The sequence below is a fragment of the Crocuta crocuta genome, unplaced genomic scaffold (genome assembly GCF_008692635.1).
Source record: "Crocuta crocuta isolate KB4526 unplaced genomic scaffold, BGI_CrCroc_1.0 scaffold95, whole genome shotgun sequence".
NCBI classification, from domain to species: Eukaryota; Metazoa; Chordata; class Mammalia; order Carnivora; family Hyaenidae; genus Crocuta; species Crocuta crocuta.
The window spans coordinates 846,310-868,412 of NW_027530971.1; the positions used below are offsets into that span (position 1 = coordinate 846,310).

Sequence of the window (22,103 nt, forward strand, 5' to 3'; positions counted from 1 at the left end):
TCTACTTTTTTGATTAATCTACCAACTACTAGTTCTAATTCTAGAGAACTAGTTTTAAGTAATAAGAGGACTTTTACAGAATATGCTTGTATATACACAGAATATTTCTAGAAGGAAAAACTTTCAGGGCACTTGGGTAGCTCAGTGGGTTAAGCCTCAGACTCTTGATTTCAGCCATGATCTCACAGTTGGTGGGATTAAGCCTTGCAGCTGACAGTGCAGAACCTGCTTGGGATTCTCTCTCTCCCTCTTTCTGCCCTTTCCCTGCTCTCTCAGACACACTCTTTCAAAATAAACATTAAAAAACGCACACACTACATATGTTTCAAAAAACCAGGCTTAGAAACCTCGAATATACAAAGGAGTATTTTCAGTTTTTAATATGGACTGATAACAGTAGTTTTTGCATAAAGAACTTAAAATTACAGTAATTTAGTGCTTTGTAGTTTTCAAAATTACTACATATCTGATCCTTAACAATCCATTATATTACACTGTGAAATTAAGAACCAAGGCCAGAACTGCATGCGTGTACATTTCCAGACTTAAATCCTAATGTAGTAGTCCTCTGGAGCTTGAATGCCATGCACTTCAGGCTCATGAGAATTGTTAAACACAGCTGCTATTTCCCACCACATCCCCGTCTCATCTGACGGTACCCAAACCAGAATTCAGGGAGTTACTCTGAATGCCTCTGCTTAGCACACACGCACTAAAAAACTATTTGTTGTTTATCTGAAATTCACATTTAACTTGCATTCTATATTTTATCTGGGAAACTCACACGCTTCAAAAAGCACAGCTCAGCTGGTGCCTCCAATTTTTGGTCCACTTCCTAAGTCTTATGTCGCCTCAATGCGCTACTGCAGTTGTTAGGTAGGCAGGCAATGAAAGGGCTTTGGATAAGTGTCCTGATACCCAATGCTAGGAAATCGTCAGGGATCAGTAAACTGCGGGCGATGAAGTGGCAGGCGCCGTGGATGTGCGGAGGTCCAGGTCAGGACAGTGGGAACGTCTCCCACGGCAACCAGAGTATCCACGGCTTTGCGCTTGACGGCACCTTTTGCAGCGGTTGCTGTGAATGCCGTAAAGCGGAGTTGCCGCTGCTGTTGAGTAAGGTAAGGTGCCGGAGACGCCGCTTGGTTGCAGGGTGATGGGCGGGCGCCTTCAGACAGGTGTCGCCGGTGGCTCGGGTGTCCCATCCGGCATTCCCCAGCCTTCTGGGTACCTACGTCCGCCGCCCCCCAGTGGTCGGGGCCGGCCATGGGCTGAGCGCGCTCCGGACGCCGGGCGGGGGATGGTAACTCAGTTGACTGCCTGGGCGGTCCTTCCCACGCACCTGGGCTTGTCAGCAAGTAGAATCGCATCCGGGGACAGGTTCTTTTGGAGGGCGATCGAAAACCTTGTAAGACTCTGGTCGGGGTAGTGACGTTTGGGCAGGGTCGTGAGAGCCATCTCAGGATTTGGGAGAGGATAGGCATTGGGGGTGGGGGTAGGGCGGAGAGCACTGCAGGTTGTGGGACCGACGCGTGCGAGGGTGCAGAAGCATGAGAGGAACTGCCAGGTTTGGGCAGTACCGCGCGCATATTAGGGTAGTGGCTGGAGGAATGGGTGTAGGAAAGGGAAGGCCAGGAATGTGGAAGCAGCTAACGTTGGGTCTCAACAGAGAAGGACCTTGATGCTCTAGGAGTGTGGAGTTCTCTCATGGGCAGTGGAGAACTACATACAACAGCCTTATAGAGAGGGATAATTTAATTAGCCATCTCTCTTTTGGTGCCTTCCCCGTGGGTTCAAATTTTAGTTCATTTGGAGGAATATTTACTGAAGCGCCCCGGTTTTCTGCTTCATAATGAGTGAACGTAGCTAGTCATGCTCAATAAAGTTTTATTTGGCTTTGAAACGACTTTTGTTTGCACTGTCGGTTGGGAGTGTCCAGAAAGACTGGATATATGTAGAGGTGGCTGTTAGAAGCTTTGAATAGGAGTGAGGAAAACTGAGTTTAGATTTCACCACCATCACCAATTTCTCAAATAACATGAGGCAAGTCACTTCTCTCAGGGCCTTCGTTTTCTCAAGCATAAATAGAGGACCTATATGATGTCAGGTTCTTTCTATTTTTCAAGATAGGTTTCCATAAAATAAACGTCAGCCTATGAACCCATACCAAAGTGAGCAATGGAGAAGTGCATTAGGAACTGGGAAAGAGGGAAGTCCAGTAGAAAATGCTGGTATACTCTGAGGATAGGTAGGGTTTGAACCTACCAGGAACCATGTGGGTTAAACACCATGGATAAAGATAGAAAAGGCAGGAAGAGGCATTCATATTTTAGAGTCTCTTAGGTTTCTAGGGCATGGAGAACTTGGGAAGGCTGCACTGGGTACCAAAGGAACTCCAAGTGGAAAGAAAGTGCAGTATGTTCTGAAAAGAAAAAGGAATAAGAGAAATGTCAGCAATATACAGGACTTGGTTTCTTGGATTTAAGTGATTGATGTTTAGAACCCAGGTTTCTAAAACATGAATTTAAATGCTGTTGACAAAAATGAAGAGTTTTGTCAGAATTCCTGCATGCAATAATGTATTGGAAGTAAGGTGATTCAGACTGTAGCTCTTAGTGTTGCCAGTAATTAGCCTCTTGGGCTGTCATTTAATTCTTCAACCTGTCCTCTGTAAAATGATGTTATTGGAAGAGGTGGTCTCTCCCCTCTGGAACCTGTAAAACATGAGTCTAAGAATGGAGAGCTACCTTTTTCTGAAACAGAGGAGGGAGATAGTTGATAGAGAATCAAAGTGTTAATTTTGAACATAACCAAACTTGAGGTACAGGAAATAGGGTTGGAAATATAGACAGACGGAACATGAATAGTAAGTTTTCTGTCAGAGGTGGTAGTTAAAATCTTAAAATATATTTGCTTTGAGGGATAGATAATAGAATAGAGGATGTGCCCATGAAAAGGAGGCTAGAAAAATGATTGAAGGAGATGTGTGGCTCTCAGAGCAATGAGCAAGGAGTCCTTTTAAAAAAGGTAACATGTAGTCATGGTAGATCGTTGGGGCCAACATTGCTATTAAAGTCATTTAACAGCATTTGCAGCAAATATTAAGCACTCCTTTCTGGGGACTCTGGCAGAAGATAAATAACTCAAATCAATATAATCTCCACTGTCTTTCTAATTGTCTACTCAGAAGTAATATTAATATATTTATTCAACAAATATTTGTGTTTTGGCTACTGCTGGGTGCTAAGGATATACTGATGAACTGGGCAGAGTTGTTCTCATTATTCCTGCATGTAAAGGTCTTAGCTTTTGTCACTTAGGTGACTGCTTTTCAGATTTTAATGTACATATGAATCACCTGAGGGTCTTGTTAAAGTGTAGATTCTAAATCAGCCTGTAGTAGGGCCTCTCTTTTTGTATTTTTGATCAACTCCAACATGATGCTAATGTTGCTTGTCAGAAGACCATGCTTTTAAGTAGCAAAGATGTAGGCCCTGTCTAGCAAATATATCTATGTCTAGTTATTAAACTACTACTATGTTATTATTAAACTCATAGTTAGTAGTTATTAAACTACTACTACTCTGTCATCTGTTTTTATTAAATCATTACCTTTGTGAAAATAATGTATGATCATTATAACAGTTGGCATAACATGTCATTGGAACAGTATAGAAAAGCATAAAGAACAAAAATCATCCAATTCTCCCCACTCCTATTATTGATCTTTAGTGAACATCAATCCAGATTAATATGTGTTCATATGTTTACTCTTTATATGTTATCCCAAGAACTGATACATTCTGAGCCTGTGTGAGCTATAGTAAATGAGTACTTGTTAACTGACTCATAGAATAAAAGAAGACTTAAAAAATTTTTTTAACTTTTTTTTTGTATTTGAAAATCAACTGATACTCACTTACATAGGATAAATAGAAAAAAACACGTACACTCCACCCAACCCAAAGACAACCACTGTTCTTACTCTGATGTGTATGCTAAGGGAGCTCTTAAATAAACCCATAGAATAGCTTATGTAAATAATGTTTGGGTCAAAAGAAATTCTTAGTTCTTCAAGTTTCTACTGCCTTTGAAATAACGATAATCTTTTGTTTATACTCTGTAGTCTTGTGAGAGCTAACTGCTAGCAGCTTGCCCCGTGTCTGGTACCTAGGGCTCAGCAATTTTTGTGAAGCTAGTGGAAGAATGAATGAATGAGGTAGCAAACCAAATGGACCTGTGTGACATCAACTCTGGCTATCACTCTTCATCTGCAGCAGCTTGCATTCACCACTCATCTCAAATGCCTTTGGACTGTTCCAGCCACACACAACTCTTCTGGGACAGAAGAGATCCATCATATGCATAAAGTTGGGCTTTTTAACTCTATGTTTATGCTTAAATTCTACTGTGGAAGAATTTGGAATGTGGAATACTGGATGATAGCGAAACATGAATGATAGCCTTCTGTCTCTGGGAACTGTACCGCAGTTAAGACTGACTGCAGAAATAGTACAGATATACAGTGCTGTGGGAAAATAAGGGAGGGGGACTTTAATTGTCCAAGAGAAGAGGGATTATTAATAGACCTTTAAAATGACTATTATTAATCATTGCTAGCATTACTGTTTACTCTATGGTGTTCTAGATGCTGTTCTGTGCTTTACAAGTATTTGTTGAATCCTCAGAATAGCCTTGTGAGTTAAGTACAATTTATAGATCCATTTTAAAGATAGAGACATAGAGACATAAAGTAACTTGCCCAAAGCCATATGGGCTGCAAGTGGCAGAGCTGGATTTGAAGAGCCTATACTCTTGACTACTCAATAGGCAGTGAAATGGACAAGGAGGTAGGGGGAGAAAACATTGTAGATAGAAGGAGTAGCATAGGTGAAGCATGTAGGTGAGACTGTACTGTACCAGTGGATTCATATAAAAGAATAATACAAAATGAGCCATAGAAGGTCTTAAAGCAAAGGAAGTGACACAAAAAGGTGTGTTAGAAGTAATTTGACATTGATCTCTAAGATGAGTGTTTTGAGGAAAGCCTGGTAGTAGAACATTCATTCATGTAGGCAGAGGTAATAAGGCCTTTAAATTCTGCTAACTATACTGCATGGAAAAGAAATGACAACTTTTAGAAGCACTGAGAGGGATATACAGTTTGTTGACTCATTAGATATAGAGTTAGAACCACAGAAATTCTTTTGAACATAAATCATTGAGAATATAGAGATACTGTTAATAAGAATAGATGGTCAAGTCATGGAAGAAATCTGGTATGAAGGTAGACAGTTACTTGTTTTAGGTGCTAGTGGAATGTTCAAGAAGACCTGCAGCAGTCAACTAGAATATTTATAAGTAATTAGCCAGTAGATTATGGGAAGTATAACTAATAAAATGATTAAGAGCAGGGGTGCCTGGGTGGCTCAGTCAGTTGAGCACCTGACTCTTGATTTTGGCTCAAGTCATGATCTCAGGGTCATGGGATCTAGCCCCACATCAGGCTCTGTGCTGATCAAGGAGCCTGCTTAGGATTCTATATTTTTCCCTCTGCCCCTCTCCTTTGCTTGCTCACTTGCTCTCTCACTCTCTCTCTAAAAAAATGATTGCTGCACCTGGATGGCTCGGTTGAGCATCTGACTTCAGCTCAGGTCATGATCTCGTGGTTCATGAGTTCGAGCCCCACATCAGGCTTTTTGCTGTCAATGCAGAGCCCACTTCTGATCCTCTGTCCCCTCCTCTCTCTGCCTCCCCCGCTTGTTCTCTCTCTCCCTCTTCCTTTCTCTCTCTCAAAAAAAAAAAAATGATTAAGAGCAATAGCGTGTAAAGAGAACTAATATTTGGATTTTATATCCAGCAGAGAATCATATGCATATTAGACAATACCACTTCCTTCACCCTTTTCCTTTGCCCTTGTAATATCAGTCCCCTCCTATCTTTACTTCCTTTCTTAGCTAGCTTTTCTTATCTAGGTCTATCAGACACTCTTTCCAAGACCTCATCACTCCATAGTCATTCTGAAAGAAGTCACTATATATTTGCAATTTTTTGGAGCATCGAATGAGGTAGAGGTTAAGGATTAAGAAGTGAATGCGTGGTAAGCAGATAAAGAGAATTCCTAACACCTTGCAGTCTAATTTTAACTTGCAGGCTACAGATAACTCTCAAGAAGTTAGCTATAAAAGGAAAGGAAATGAACAACATGAAGGATGGGCAGTATTTAAGGAAGATGGATAGCATCTACTGCTACTGGGCCATTTTTTGCTTCTAGCAGCTGGAAATGTTGATTTTTGTTCATGTCTTAATCTTGAATACATTTACAGAAGCATTTTCTCTTTATGCTTTCTAAAATGCTGCCTCATCTCTCTCATCATGCGTTTGCCTAATTACCCTCTTCTCTGTCAGCCTCCTGTTTTATTTTGCAGTGCAAGCCACATTTGAATCTCAGCTCTGCTAATTCATACTCCTGCCTCCCTCTTTCTCTCTAATGTCCCTGAATAATTTGGGACCTAGCAGCATTGAGGGGCTACATCTTATGAACCTAAGTTAGGTATCAGGGCTGGTCATTTCTTGTTGGAGGGCCTCTGATGTTAAGAGAGGTGATCCAGAAGGCAAGAGTAGGGGAAAGTGGAATAAAAAAGTCAGGTGGTTAGACATCCTTTCAAACAGGTCCCTACCCAGATGATTATCAAGCGTGGTGATGTTGGTCATGGGATGTCAGGTAAGCCAGATGCCAAAGCCTCTTCATTGCCATTACCTTCAAAGGACGAAATGCAAGAGGGGAAAATGGAAAGCCAAAAGAGTATGAAATGCTGCTCTTGGCTTGTAGAGGAGAGCCTTAGAACTGTCTTGAACTTCCCATTTTTCCTTCATATTTTTGTATGGCTTTGATCTGCCACCAGTTTTTTCCAAACTTTTTCCATATCTTGACACATAGTGAAATTGATAATAAAGGATACATTGTTGGCCGGAGATGACCAGTCTGCTCTTCTTGTGCTCTGGCTATCCCAGGCCCAAAGACTGAGAGGATTGATGGCTCTGACACGTGTAACCCATTAAAGGTTCAGTTGGGAAGCAGATCTGCCCAATCCTTTCTTTAAGTAAACTCTACCAGCAACGTGGGGCTTGAACTCATAACCCTGAGATCAAGACCCTTAGCTCCACTGACTAAGCCAGGGACTAAGCCCTCCCCTCATTTAACTTATTATCTGTGCAATACTCGTTCTCTTTTCCATTAGACATGATGTACTGTCTTCTTAATAAAGGTTTACCTAAGTAAGAAAATACAGTATCCTCCCCAGAACTTTTATTATGATAGCTAAAATATCTCTTGTAAAAAGAAATGTATACACTAAGAATATTTTTATTTTGGTTCTATACCATATTTCTCTCTCTGTTATTTTTAAATGTTTATTGTTCAGGAGGGAGAAAAAGTTTGGGCTTTAAATTCTAAAAAAAAATCACTTTTTCATATTTCAGATTTTGCTTTATCATAAAAGTTCCTACAGGACTGAGAACTTCTTAAAATAAAATTTTTTTAAAATAATTTTGTGTGCTCTTGAGCACTGTGCCATATATTTGAGTACACTTAGCACACATATTATTTCTTGATATTAATTCAGCCAGTTTTAGGCTGCTAGGGAAATGATTCATACCTACTTATGGATACCTACTTATGGATAACCTACTAATAGGTGTAACTCAAAATGCAAAGTAGTAAAGGTGTTAGGGTTACTTGCCTCTCCTTGTGCTCCCACAGTCACTTATGTTTACTCCTACATGGCAGTTACACCATTTACATTCCCTCGATGTTTATCCCTAAGAGAGTCTATCACAAACTGGAGCAGTGGTTTTTAATTGACGTGGGGGTAGTAGGAATGGGGCCTATGCATTTTGGAAAACATTCCCCATGCTGTTCTTTAGGCACATCACACCTTCCATCCCCATCAACCCCACCATTCTTCTTTTGGAAGCTTATACTCATGTCTAAAGTCTTAGAAAATAGGAAACTGTACCTTATTTATCATTGTATCCCAGTGCTTAACATTTTTGTAGCATCTATGCCATTAAGACAGGCGATAAATTTTCCTTGCAGGAAGGTAAAACTAGGAGTTTGGAGGTAGGAGAAATTAACTGTGACTTGGGAGAGCATGATCAACTCTATACAAGGGTTACTTGAGAGGAGTTATGAAAAGAGGTGTAGGGCTGGTTTTATAGAAATGAAGGAAAGCATTTCACATGAGAGAATGAGCAAAAGCAGACACAGGAAAGTGTGGTTTGTATTCCCAGAATTCTTAGGCAAAAATCATAGTGTGTAAAGTGGAAGAAGCCTATGGAATTTGCCTCTTGAAGGCCATTGCATGGAACTTGAACTTTATTTGTAGGTGGTGGGGAACGATTGAAAAAATGTTTTTGTGGCACAACTTGAATCATCTCTCAGCAACTTGATACATCTGTCACTGTGGAGATGAGATTATGGCTAGGTAGAAAGTGGAGATGGGCTCTCATTAAAATGAGGACATTAGGTACAATTAGAGTCTAAATTAGATTGACAGTGAAGAAAGAAGAGGGAGTTAATGCCAGAGATATTTGAGAGGTAAAATTAGTAAGCCACTCTTTCTTTTAAGTACCACATTTTTCATTTTAAAGTTTTTTTTTTGAGAGAGAGAGAGAGAGGGAAAGAGAGAGAGAATGTGCGTGCACATGTGGAGGAGCCAGGGAGGGGCAGAGAGGGAGGAAGAGAGAGAATCCCAAGCAGGCTCCATGCTTGGCGTGGAGCCCAACATGGGGCTTGATCCCACAAACTGTGAGATCATGACCTGAGGCGAAATCAAACACAGGCTGCCCCTGCATTAAAGATGGTGCTAGCAAAGAAGAATGTTTTGACAGGCGAACACTCCTCCTTTGCAGTTGAATTGCCTCGGCACTTATAGAAAATAATGAAGTAAAGTTAATTGGATATCATCCTGATAATAACAGTAGAGTTAAGTGATTGATAATGTATTGTGGAGGTTTATTTCCATGTAAGAATTAATTGTAGTTTAGAGACATGTCCAAAGAGAACAAGATATTAATTTGGTCTTTATGTTTCTGTAGTGGTTTACATAAGCCTTTTATGCTTTCTCTCTATTTATGAATTCAGGCACAGAAGATGCTAAGTGATGGTGCACTCTCAGTGCCTCTTTAGAAAATTACATAGGAATCAGTATACAATATGCTGATGTACTATTTACCATAACTGTGAGAAACTGAGCTGAAATATTGAAAATGAAGGATATTCTTCTTGTTATCTTGTGAACCGCCCTTATCTGAGTATTTGTTTTAGCAGATTTTAGCTGACAGCAAAAATTAATATCGTCAGTGTTATTTTATGTATGTTGCTAGTTTTTGCAGTTTTAGGAGACAGAAATACATCATCTGTAAATCAAGTGAATTGTTCATATTACTGTTAGTATCATTTCTCTTAAGTAGTTTGTTGACTTTATATAATACAGTGTTTGCTTCATGTGGTCTTCAGCTCTAGAAGCTCATTTGTATTGTTTTAAAACTCAAAACCAAGACTTTTGGTTTTTAAGATAGCAGATTAGAGGCATTTCTACTTCCTTCTATCTAAAATTACCCTGAAACAACAAGGAGATTGAGAGACAGAGATTACATCTTTGGTGAGACAGGAACCCTATAACCCCAAATCAAAATATTTGAGAAATGGTTCCGGTAAGCAGGAAGAGATTAAACGAGGATGGTGTCGGGAAGAGATCTCAGATAGAGTTGGCAGTGCAGTGAGGGAGAGATCAGTTTCCAGTGGATGAGCATGTGTAGCAAGGCGGTAAGAGCTTCCTTGGGTTATTTGGCAGCTTGAACTAGCAGGAAGGGAAGAGCACATGAGAAACCGGACAGATACACCCCATCTTTGCAGGAATCACTTTCTTGGTGGGACAAGGAGTAATGGCTAAACCACTTTCACTTGTTTTCAGACACATTCTCTTTGTCTCTTTTTCTCCCACACACACATGCGCAAAGCACTATGTCATAAATGCTTGCTTGTATATCAGAGACTACCTTCTAGTCCAGAACACAGCCTGTTTGTTCCTTCCATAGGCCTCTTGCAAATAACTGATCTTAGTAGAATCACATCATTCACAGGTAAATAATAAAAAGGAAATGAGCACAGTATCTCCCCAAAAATGCTACAAGAAAAAAAGGAAAAAAGAAACAGGGCAAAACAAGTGACAAAGAACTCATGAGAAAACTGTATTTGGCCTAAGAAATTTAATGAAATAATCACTTCTTTAAATTTTTTAAAATATTTATTTATTTTTGAGAGAGACAGAGACAGAATATGAATGAGGGTGGGGCAGAAAGAGAAAGAGACGCAAAATCCGAAGTAGGCTGCAGGGCCTGAGCTCTTAACTGAGAGCCCGATGCAGAGCTGGTACTCATGAAGCATGAGATTGTGACCTGAGCTGAAGTCAGACGCTTAAGTGAGCCACCCAGGTGCCCTGAAACAATCACTTATTTAAAATAATAGACAAAGTTAATTAGATAGAAAGAAATAGTAAGACAACAGTATATGATAAATCATATTCTGGCAGAGCTCAAGAAAGACAGAAAAATAAAGTCAGGGAAATAAAAGGCCATATGGGAAGTGAAAGGAGAATTAACATTGTCGAAAAGTCAGTAAAGGTCATGACAGCAGGCTTTTGGAAGTTGAAGCACAATGGCAATGAGAGGAGATGAAACAAATGCTCAGGTGTGTTCTGGAAATAAGAGAATTCAACATTAGAACAGAAAAAATACTGAAACATATAACTTAAGAAACTTCCCACTAAAAAAAGAAATTTTGGTTCTACAGATTGGAAGGACACATAATGAAAAAAAGCTAGTATACATTAACCCTTGAATAGTGTGGGGATTAGGGACACCAACCTCCTTAGGCAGTTGAAAATCAGTGTGTTAAGGGGCGCCTGGGTGGCTCAGTTGGTTAAGCGTCCGACTTCGGCTCAGGTCATGATCTCACAGTTCGTGGGTTCAAGCCCCGTGTAGGGCTCTGTGCTGACAGCCAGCTCAGAGCCTGGAGCCTCTTTCAAATTCTGTGTCTCCCTTTCTCTCTGACCCTCCCCTGCTCATGCTGTGTGTATCTCTCTCTCTCAGAAATTTAAAAAAAAAAAAAAAAACCATTAAAAAAAGAAAATTGTTGTGTTAATAGACACCTCAGAAACTTAGCTACTAATAGCCTACTGTTGACCAGAAGCCTTACTGATAACATAAATAGTCAATTAGCACATATTTTGTATATTATATGTATTATGTACTATATATTTTTACAATAAGGTAAGCTAGAGAAAAGAAAATGTTATTAAGAAAATCGTAAAAAATTCCTAAGGAAGAGAAAATGTATTTACAGTATGTACTGTAAAGAATCCACATATAAGTGGACCCAGACAATTCACACTCATGCTTAAGGGTCAGCTGTACGTTCATCACATCATTGCACAGCCCAGTTTTGAAAAAAATTAGATTTCAGAGGCAAGGAATACATTCTCTGCTCATCACATTAAAAAGGTCAGCTTTTTAATTGAAAAATTTTAAAGGGGAGTCCTGGGGGAAGGATCAGATATTGTCAAGGGGATATTTAGTATTACAGCATTATTTTATAAGACCTACAAGTTGTCAGGGGGAAAGAAGCTGTGACCTCAGCCCAACTATGAGCTGACAAGTGTTTTTGAACAATGTGAGAACTCAAAGTAAATAGTATCCATAAATTCTTTTTTGATAAACTATAACAATATGGATATCAGCCATCCAGTACATGAATAGAGATGATACAGTTAAAAGGATTAGCAGGGAACAGAATATGAACAAAAACAAAATACTTGTGAGATTTGTGGTAACAGAATAAATACAAGTATAATGAGGTAAAACTAATAAAAGGATTGAAGCAGGAGAGAAAGCGGGAGGGTAAGTATAAATTTGCTGATTTCCCTTTATTTTTCAGCTGTCATAAAAAGTTTAGATATCAGGTAATAGAGTGACTAATACCTTTTCATTTATAGGAATGAAGACAAACACTTGAAGAATTAAATGTAATATGTTTAACCAAAATCAAACCATGCAAAGGAGACACAAAGAAGTAAAACCCAATTGAGTGTCTTATTCTAAAGACATAATCAGATGCAACCAAAGATGAAAACAAAACCTTTTTATCTTTACACTTTCTTTATATTTGCAAAGAAGTGAGAACATGTATGGCATATTTATAAAAACTGGCCACATCCTAGGTCACACAAAAACAACAAAAAGCTATCCTACAGGTAATGTTTCTTGACCAAACCTTTTCTCAGTTTCCTTTATGGAAGTGGTTCTTAGTAAGGTCAACAGCATCAGCAGCGCCTGCCAGCTTGTCAGAAATGCAAATTCAGAAGCCCCATCCCAGATCTACCGAATCAGAAAGTCTGTAGGAGAAACCCCCAGATCTCTGTAGAAGCCCCCAAACCCGTATAAGTCAGGTTTTGTACATATCCCATTTATGTTTATTATTTGCAGTTGTTATTTGTAAAATGCCAAATGCCGTGGTAAATATTTTTGTTTTTTCTTGTTTGGTCTCATCTGATATTTCTTCAGGAGAGGAACTTAGCAACTCAAAGAATGTGCTATGGAATTTTAGGTAACTTTTTCTTTTTTCTGTTGCTAGTTATTAAAGGTGAAAAAGTAAAAATAGGTTTTGTCTCTTTAGAAATTTTGTTTGTTTGTTTGTTTACAGAAACAAGATTATCTTATTATCCAAAAAAGATGACACCAACTAGGTTACTCTCAAAAGACAACCAAGCACCACAGACTAATGAGTAGAATCAATAAGAACGTGATTTTGGCGCTTTTAACTTTGACAAGTTCTGCATTTCTGCTGTTTCAGTTGTACTACTACAAGCACTATTTATCAGCAAAGGTAATTTTTTTTAATTTGTATCCCTCTCTGCATATTTTTCTGTAGCTGTTGTGCATAGTTTTAAGGATATTACCCCTTTATCATATATAATTCAAACATTTTTCATGGTTTATTAATTTGCCTTTTAACTTTGTATTCATAGTATATACCACCACCACCACCCTGCCAGTATATTTGCATTTAATTTCTAGGTAGAAAAAATTTCTAGGGAGAAAAGCCATCAAGATCTTTCTTCTTTAGGGTATCTGGTTTTGTGTTAAGTACCCAAAGACTGTGGAAATATTCACCTGTGTTTTCATCAAATACTGTTTACGTTTAAATTTTTTAACTGAATAGAATTTATTTTAGTATGAGGTATGAATTAGATCTCTAACTTCAAGTTTTTCCCAAATGGTTGACCATTTGTCCCAATATCACTTATTAAATTCCTCCATTAACTTAAAATTCCATCTTAATTATGTGTGACATTCCTACAAATAAACTACTATTTTGACCCTTTCCCCTGGAATGCAGTATAGCTCTTTGTATTTTTTGAAGTAGGCTCCATGCCCAGAGTGGAGCCAGCGCTGGGCTTCAACTCATGACCCTGAGATCAAGACCTGAGCTGAGATCATGAGCTAGACACTCAACCACCGGAGCCACCCAGGTGCCCCAAATGCAGTGTAGCATTAGTTGTAAAAAGCAGAAACTCAAGTCTAGGATTAAACCTAGCATTTATGCTGCTTATTAGCTGTGGGATCTTGGGTAAATTACTTTTAAATGCCGTGTTTCCTCATCTATGAAATAGGGACAATAAAGGTACCAGCTTGTAGACTCGTGAAGCTTAAATGGATTAATACACATGAAGCATTTGGAACAGTCCATTTCATAAAGAGATCAGTAAATAGGAGCTATTATTATCTTCATATAGTGTGATATTGGTTTCAGGAGTAGAATTTAGTGATTCATCATTTACCTATAACAGCCAGTACTCATTCAAAAACTTTTATTGATAAGTCACTGTTTGCTAGGCATTTTGACAAGGTGATAGAAACAACGAGAAATGGGTCTTCCATATTTTTGTAATTTGTTGGGGACAGATGCTAATGGAAGTATAGATGCTTCCTGTGTGTTCTTAGTGTGAAGATAAAATACTGTCTAAGAGGAATACAATCAGTTTCTCTATCCCAGCTGGGAAAAAAATTCTTTATTTAAAAATAGTAGCTATAGTTAGAATAATAGACACTGAAGTTCCCAACTTCTAAAATTTTTTCAGTTTTATTGAGGAAAATGTTAAACTTTCAGCTTTTAATTAAACTTCAAGGTCTCACTTAAACTTCAGGGAAGTACAGATGGATCTCAAGTATTCTAATATAGTTTCTTGCAACACAGGAAGAAAATTCAGAATTTTGTAAACTTTGTTTACTGATTATATCTGAATTGCATTTCTCATTTGTTCAGTGTTCTCAATTATGGGATATTCTTAGATATAAAATTCACACAAAATGATTGCTAGTTCAATTAAAGTTGTTTGATTTATTAGCAGAAGAGTAGAGAATAGTAACCTTGATTAGCACTAACTTACATATCAGCAACATCAACATGAAAAACCATGATTTTAGGGGCACCTGGGTGGCTTAGTCAGTTAAGCATCTGACTTCAGCTCAGGTCATGATCTCACGGTTCGTGCCTTCAAGCCCCACATTGGGCTCTCTGCTGCCAGTACAGAGCCCACTTTGGATCCTCTGTCTTTCTTTTTCTCTGCCCCTTCCTACATGTGCAGGATAAATAAAATAAATAAAACATAAAAAAAAAAAAACAACTATGATTTTAGGTCATGTTTGAACTTCAAGGTAATTCAGAAAGACACTGAGATTGTGTGTTAAAGCTAGGGCAAGAAAGAAAAACCGGTTTTATCTGATCACAACCTATTGCAGTAAATGCCTGTGGTAGTAAATGTTGAGGACTGCAAAGCTTTTCAGGCTCTTCAGGAGAATACTCTAATATTTATCATTGGTTAGGGAAGAAGGATTATCGATATCTTGGAGTTAAGAAGGCCTACTATTTTTTCCAAGATTTTATTTAAATTCAAGTTAGTTAACATATAGTGTCGTATTGGTTTTAGTAGTAGAATTTAGTGGTTCATCAGTTACATAGAATGCCTGCAGCTCATCCCAGCAAGTGCCCTCCTTAATGCCCATCACCCATGTAGCCCATCCTCCTGCCCACCTCCTGTCCAGAAACTCTCTGTTCCCTACAGTTAAGAGTTTCTTATGGTTCGTGTCCCTCTCTGTTTTTGTCTTATTTTATTTTTCCTTCCCTTCCCCTATATTCATCTATTTTGTTTCTTAAATTTCACATATGAGTGAAATCATGGTATTTATCTTTCTCTGATGGACTTATTTCACTTAGCGTAGTTCCATCTACGTTGTTGCAAATGGCAAGATTTCATTCTTTTTGATATTATATTCCTGTGTGTGTGTGCATGTGTGCGTGTGTGTGTGTGTGTGTGTGTGTGTATACACCACATCTTCATTCATCAGTCAGTGGACATTGAGGCGCTTTCCATAATTTGGTTATTGTTGATAGTGCTACTATAAACACTGGGGTGCACATGCCCCTTGGAATCCGTATTTTTGTATCCTTTGGATAAATACCTAGTAGTGTGATTGCCAGATTATAGGGTAGCTCTATTTTTAACTTTTTGAGAAACCTCAACACTGTTTTCCAGAGTGGCTACACCAGTTTGCATTCCCACCAGCAGTGAAGGAGGCCTGCTTTTGACCATTTCCAGGGCCTCACCACAGAATTCCTTTTGGCGCTAACTGGTTAGACAAGTTTAGCCTTTATTTTTTTTTTTTTTTTTTTTTNCCAGGCGCCCCAAGTTTAGCCTTTCTATGATCTCCTAAATGAGGTCTGAATAATGCAGTTATTTGATAGCATTGAAGATAAGGAATTTGTATGTTATATCTGTTGGGTCACTAAAACTCCATAGATGGGTGGAATTGAATCTCCAGATTCTAGAGCAACCCTCTAGATCTTTGAAATACAAACTCTTACAGGCCTTTGAAATGCAAACTCTTGTGTGATGGCCTTGTGAGCAATTTCTGTGAGCTTCACCTTTCAAGTAGTTGGCTGGCAGTTTACATCACAAAGGAAAGGGTGTCTCTAGAACCCCTATGGAATGTCAGTTGTTCACTGTTTTTTTTTACTGCACCAGCCTGGACAGTCTGATTATAATTCTGTGTGCTCATCAATCTGTATTTATTGATTACGTGTTAGATATAGGGCACTTTGCAGGAACACAGAGATAAATAGAGCACAGATCCTACTTTCAAGGAATTCATAATTTGGTATAAATGGCAGCAGCATTAATTCATGAGTTTGGAACCTAGATAATCCTGAGTCTGACTTTGGTTGTTTGTCTTACAGCAAGTCACTTAACTTCTTTAAGCCTCAGTTTCTTTAAATGGAGCTACTAGAAGCTTTACTGGTTGAGATAATGTATGTAATGCATCTCACTTAGTGTTTGATATATGGTAGATACTTAGCAGATGGTAGCTATTAATAGCTTACATATTGTAGTCCTTTCAAGGTTTATGTTGCTGCTTGATCAGTAAAACTACATTTAATTATTACAGGTTTCTCATTTGTCATTTTTTCATAAATGAGTTATCTGGAGCCCAGATATGTTTAGCTTCTTGCTGAAGATTGCCAAGTTCAGGTCCCAAAACTTGTGTCTTCACTCCTAGAGCTAGTCTCACATGTAAATACAAGTATGTTCAAACAGAATACCATTAACGTTGGTAAGATATGAGATGATATGGCTTTCAGGTATGAATCACAATAGAAAATTATAAAATATTGCTGCCTCAGTGTAAGGAAGACAAAGCCCGTGCACTGTGTTTGTATAAAGCACTGGATAAACCAAACCTTCATGATGTCCTTGACTTAGAACCGTAAGCAGCACCCAGTGCCTGCAGTATTCAGCTACTCTTACTACCTAGCAAGCCACTTACCAGGTTCTTTACTAGGATATCTTACTTTGCATTGTATGTAATTTTTTTTTGTCCCTTATGAGTATATTTATGTGTACACACATGTACACACACACTCGACACTGAATGAGGAGAGGGCCAAAACAGAAAAGACTAGAAGTGTCCAGGTAGCACTGGCACAGGGGAAGAGGAGGGACAAGGGAACATTTGTCCCTACTCTGGCTCCCACCAGTGACCTCCTAACAGGAGGTGAACCTGAAGCTGGAAGAACAGGAAGTGCTTACTCTTATAAAGGAAAGTGTCAAAGTGCAGTCATTTCTCTTTTTTAAAAGCCTCTTCCCTCCACTCTCTGACCCCTGCCTAAAGCCCCATCTCCTGAGCTGGCTGTCCTTAAGGCTGGAGCAAGACAAGATGGTGGGGAGTGGCAAAAGGCTAAAGATCTGAAGTACCCAGAAGGGCTTCTACATAGGGACTGCTGGGCTCAGCGGGTGAGCCCCTCTGTGGTCCAGCTGGTCCTGCACGTGGGCAAACTTGACCATCCCGTTGAGCTCCTGGAACTGTCAGTCTGTCTCATGCCTGGGCAGTGACAGTGCAAAGTGTGGTTACAAGGCTAGGGGGGAGCTGGAAGGGAGTTTGGATTTCAAGTTTGGCAATAGTCATTCACTGTGAACAATTTCCTACGCCATTATTAGAAATGGAAATTAATCTTATACCCATTTAGGTCATGTGCAAAAAAGGTTTTTGAAATATTTTTGAGTTGGTCAGTTGCTTGCTAAAATCGTCTAAGAATCATGATTTTTAAACAGTCTTTGATTACTGGCTAGTTCCCTTATATTCTGAATGATAATGTGTGGATCATTGCTGGAGGAAGAATATTCTATCTGATCATCTGATCTAGTATGTTAAACTTTCATAAATGCTTTTCTTCTCCTCTTTTTATCCTTTCCTCCACACCCCCACCCCCATTACCGCCATTATTCAGGAGACTATGAAAGAATTTCTTCCATTAGAATTGAGGGATGTTCAGAAAACACTTAGCTTTATTCCCAGACTTTACACTTTATAAGTTTTCTGGCCAAGAAGTTTGGCTTATTAGTAAGCAAAGTTTTCCTACTGTCTCAGATCATGTTTATGAGTCCTGTGCACTGAGAACTTCAGTGACTTGGGAGTAAGTAAGAGAGCAGTGGATCTACTATAAGGAAAGGCCTGAGATGCATACGGGGAATCTGCCTGGAGAGTTGATGAATTTACCGAGGTTAGTGTTTCTGATCCTTAGAATTACAAATTTATAAACAATTGAAAAAGATCATTTATTGAAGACTTAAACATTTTTTTCTAAGTATTACTGTTTGATTCTCTATGGGCATGATTAATGATCATGCTAGATTAAGAATTCTGTTTTCTGGGGTGCCTGAGTGGCTCAGTCGGTTAAGTGCCTGACTTCGGCTCAGGTCATGGTCCCATGTTTCATGAGCTTGAGTCCTGCATCGGGCTCTGTGCGGACAGTGTGGAGCCTGCTTAGGATTCTCTCTGTCCCTCTCTCTCTGCCCCTCTCCTGCTCGCTCTCTCTGTCTCTCTCAAAATGAATAAACTTAAAAAAAAAAAAGAATTGTTTTTTGTTTCTGTAAGAAATGGATTGTTGGATATTCTTTCAAAAAATGAAAGGATTTTTCCTTAAATCTTCACCTTCTATATCCCAAATACTTTCTATTTAATGGCATATCTTATTTTTGACTCAATAATCAGTAACATTCAGTAGCCACGAGACTTTTTCTACCCCTGCTTTTTGGCATCTGATTTCATCTTTCCATTTATTTATTCATTTCACTTAATTTTTTATTCTATAGGACTATCTTTAGGCTTTTAAAAAGGTTTTTTTTTTTAAAATAACAAACCTCTTGATTTGATATAGCATTTCTTTTAGAACATTCAGTCATGTATTTGTCAAGTGTTTGTTGAGTACTTACTGTGTGTCCAAGCACAATACTAGGCTATGAGACGAAACGATGACTCAAGTGTAATGCTTACTATCTAGGAAGTCACAAACTGGGAATATTTGGGTTGAAGAAGAGAGGAGTTAAGAAACATAAGCAAATGACAGTATAATATGCTACTTCTTTAAAGCACATCTCATGAGCCTTATTCTGCCTGCTTTACCAGTTATAGTTTAAAAACTCTTCTTTAGTCTCTAGCCTTTGTAATCCTCTCCTGTATAGCTGATACAGTTATTTTTCTTAATATCTGATCAAGTTATTCTCTGTACAGCATACCTATGGGGTAAGATCCAAATTTCTTAGCATGGTATGATGGATAGTCTCCATTTGCCCTTCCAGATCTTGTCTTTAATAGTCTGGATCTCAGGTAGCTGACCTCTATGGACTGCATTAGCTGAGGTCCCTTGTCTTTTCTAGCTGAGGTCAGCCATTGGGAAACATCATCTGGAGATTGAAGACCTGGAGAAAAGAGAGGTCACAGGTTATTTATTCTCTTGGTTCTTTATTTGTAAGATCATTGCTTGATAGGGACTGCATTCCTCCTTTATAGCTATAGTTGTAGCCACTGGTTACCAGCAACTATACCTCCCCAGAGGTAGATTAACCATTTAGATAAATGAAATTTATTTATTTATTTAAAAATATTTTCTTTATTTTTTGAGAAAGAGAAAGAGTGCATGTGCACATGAGAGGAGGGTGATGGGCAGAGAGAGAATCCTAAGCATGGAGCATGATGCAGGGCTTCTTCTCATGAATGGTGAGATCATGACCTGAGCCAAAATCAAGAGTGTGACGCCATCCGGGTGCTCCAGATAAATGAAACTTAAACTATAAGCACCTTCACTTCCAAGGCCCTTGAAGGAGCTTTAGGAATATGTCACAAAGCTCTATATTTTGGTAAAGTTTGCAAAAGATGTTTTTGCATTCTTTTTCTTAAAAAGGACCACCAAAATTGTATAATTTTCAGCCCCTATAAAACTGTATCCTCCTATGTCCTTATCCTTGACCCTTTGAGCTTAGGTAAGTGCAAAGTTTGTAGGAAATGAAAATCTACTGAATAACCTACTTAAGAAGGTTATTATTGAATATTTAATGAATGAAATGATATTTTGAGCTGGTTTTGTAAGATGAGTGTAAATTCTTCAGGTGAAGAAGGATGGGAAAGCCACTATAATAGAGAAGACAGGGGTGCCTGGGTTACTCAGTTGGTTAAACAGCTGACCTTTGATTTTGGCTGAGGTCATGATCTCACAGTTTCATGACTTCTATCCCTACATCAGGCTCTGTGCTGACCGTGCAGAGCCTGCTTGGGTCTCTCTCTCTATACCCCTACCCTGCTCATGCTCTCTCTGTCTCTTTCAAAATAAATAAACTTTTTAAAATTACTTTAAAAACATAGAGGAAACAGCCTATTTGAAGAGAATGAGCTATGTGGCTCTGTAGAAGAAGAGCTTACTGCCTAGAGACCAAAGGAAGTCCCAAGACAGGAACATGCCTGGAAGTTTTAAGAACAGTGAAAAGGTCAATATGGCTATAGAGGAGTGAAAGAGACAAAGAATAGTAAGTAAAGTCAGAGAGTTTATATTGTTTAGGGCCTTGTAAACTGTAAGGACTTGGGCTTTTATTCTGAATGAGATAGGGAACCATAGGAAAGTTTTGAGCTGATATGTGACATGATTTGATTTTTTTAAAAAAAAGTAGTAGCGTGGATGCTCTGTTGAGAATAGATTGTAGGGTCAAAGGCTAAAACAGACTAGTTAGAAGACTATTCTAATAATTTACATCATTTACAGTGATTGCTTGGACAAAGGAGCTAGTGGTAGAAAGTAGAGCTACCAGATTTTCATGGGCTAGATGTGGGGTATAAAAGACCTAAAAGAGTCACAGATAACTTTAATATTTGGGGCCTAGATAATTGGAAAGGGGAGGTTGCTGTTTACTGAGATGAGAAGCAAGTTTGGATAGTTAAAGATCTGAAGCTTTTTCCATACATGTTAAGTTTGAGATGACTATTTGACATCCAAATGAAGAAGGTGAATAGATAATTGAATGTATGTTTAGAGTTCAAAGAACTGGTATGGTTGGGAATATAAATTGAGAGTTGTAAGCATAAAGACGGTAGTTAAAGCCATTAGAATAGATGAGGTATGAAGAAAGTGAACGTAGAATAAAAAGAGGGAGAAAAGTCTCATGGTCTGAGTTTTGAGGGCCTCTCATACATCAGGGAGGTGGAAGAACTAGCCAGTGAGAACAAGGAGCAGCCAGAGAGAAATAGCAGGAAAACCAGAAGTATGGGATTCTGAGAGCCACACATCTGAAGTGTTTGAGACAGAAGTGATCAACAATTCTTGAGAGATCAAATAAGACAAGGAGTAATAATTAATCATTGGATTAGCAACATGGAGGTCATTGGTGATCTTGATGAATAGTTGGCAGAGTGAATTTAAGCTCAAGAGCTTACGAGAGGAGAGGATTCAGATGCAATAAGAACAGACAACCCATTAGGGGTTTTGCTTAAGGGGGGCAAATTGTTAGTTGGGAAAAGAGTCAAGAGGGTTATTGTTTGTTTTAAGATAGGAATTATATCATGTTTATATACTGATGGGAATGATACAGCAGAGAAAACAAACAGCTCAGAAATTCAGTCTAATAAACTCATGGAGGGCTATAATGAGCAACAAGGGCTATGTTACAGAGTTTGCAGTCTCTTTTCAAGGATGAAGATTACAAAGCTGTCTCTTTGTAGTTTGTTCTCAAATATCCCTTGCTATTAAAATGTTACTGTCTAAGTTGCAGAGCTTATGAGGAGAGACCAATTCTTGCTGTACCTTAATTGCTCCATATGTCTCTTCCTTTTTTACGCTTTCCTTCTCTCCATTTAGCAAACTGTAATTAAGCATTTACTCATTACCCAGCACTGTGATAGGCACTGGCAATATAAAGAAGGATTGGACTTGGTTCCTGCCCTTGAGTTTGCAGTTTAGTGAGGAGATGAGTCTCTATTTTATTTTTTTGAGTGTGATGAGTTGGTTTTTGTTTTGTTTTGTTTTGTTTTGTTTTGTTTTGTTTTGTTTTGAGACAGGGGAGGGGAAGAGAGGGAGGGAGACAGAGAATCCCAAGTGATCTCTGCACTGACAGCATCAAGCCTGATGCAGGGATCAAACTCAAAAATCATGAGATCGTGACCTG

The 22,103-nt window shown here is 38.7% G+C and overlaps 1 protein-coding gene across 3 annotated transcripts in view; it reads left to right on the forward strand.

Moving 5' to 3' along the window:
* Nucleotides 1-1,103: 1,103 nt before the first annotated feature.
* The window catches only part of FKTN (fukutin), a 69,552-nt gene continuing 48,552 nt past the window's right edge, over nt 1,104-22,103 (forward strand). Inside the window, exons 1-3 of one of the 3 annotated variants that reach the window (XM_077769828.1) lie at nt 12,249-12,311; nt 12,622-12,664; nt 12,761-12,943. In XM_077769828.1, the coding sequence (XP_077625954.1) occupies nt 12,839-12,943 (105 nt within the window). In that variant the 5' untranslated portion in view covers nt 12,249-12,311; nt 12,622-12,664; nt 12,761-12,838. Of the gene's footprint in view, nt 1,119-12,248; nt 12,312-12,621; nt 12,665-12,760; nt 12,944-18,086; nt 18,176-22,103 lie in introns of those variants that run through there. The other 2 variants (XM_077769829.1, XM_077769830.1) reach the window with 2 other exon arrangements.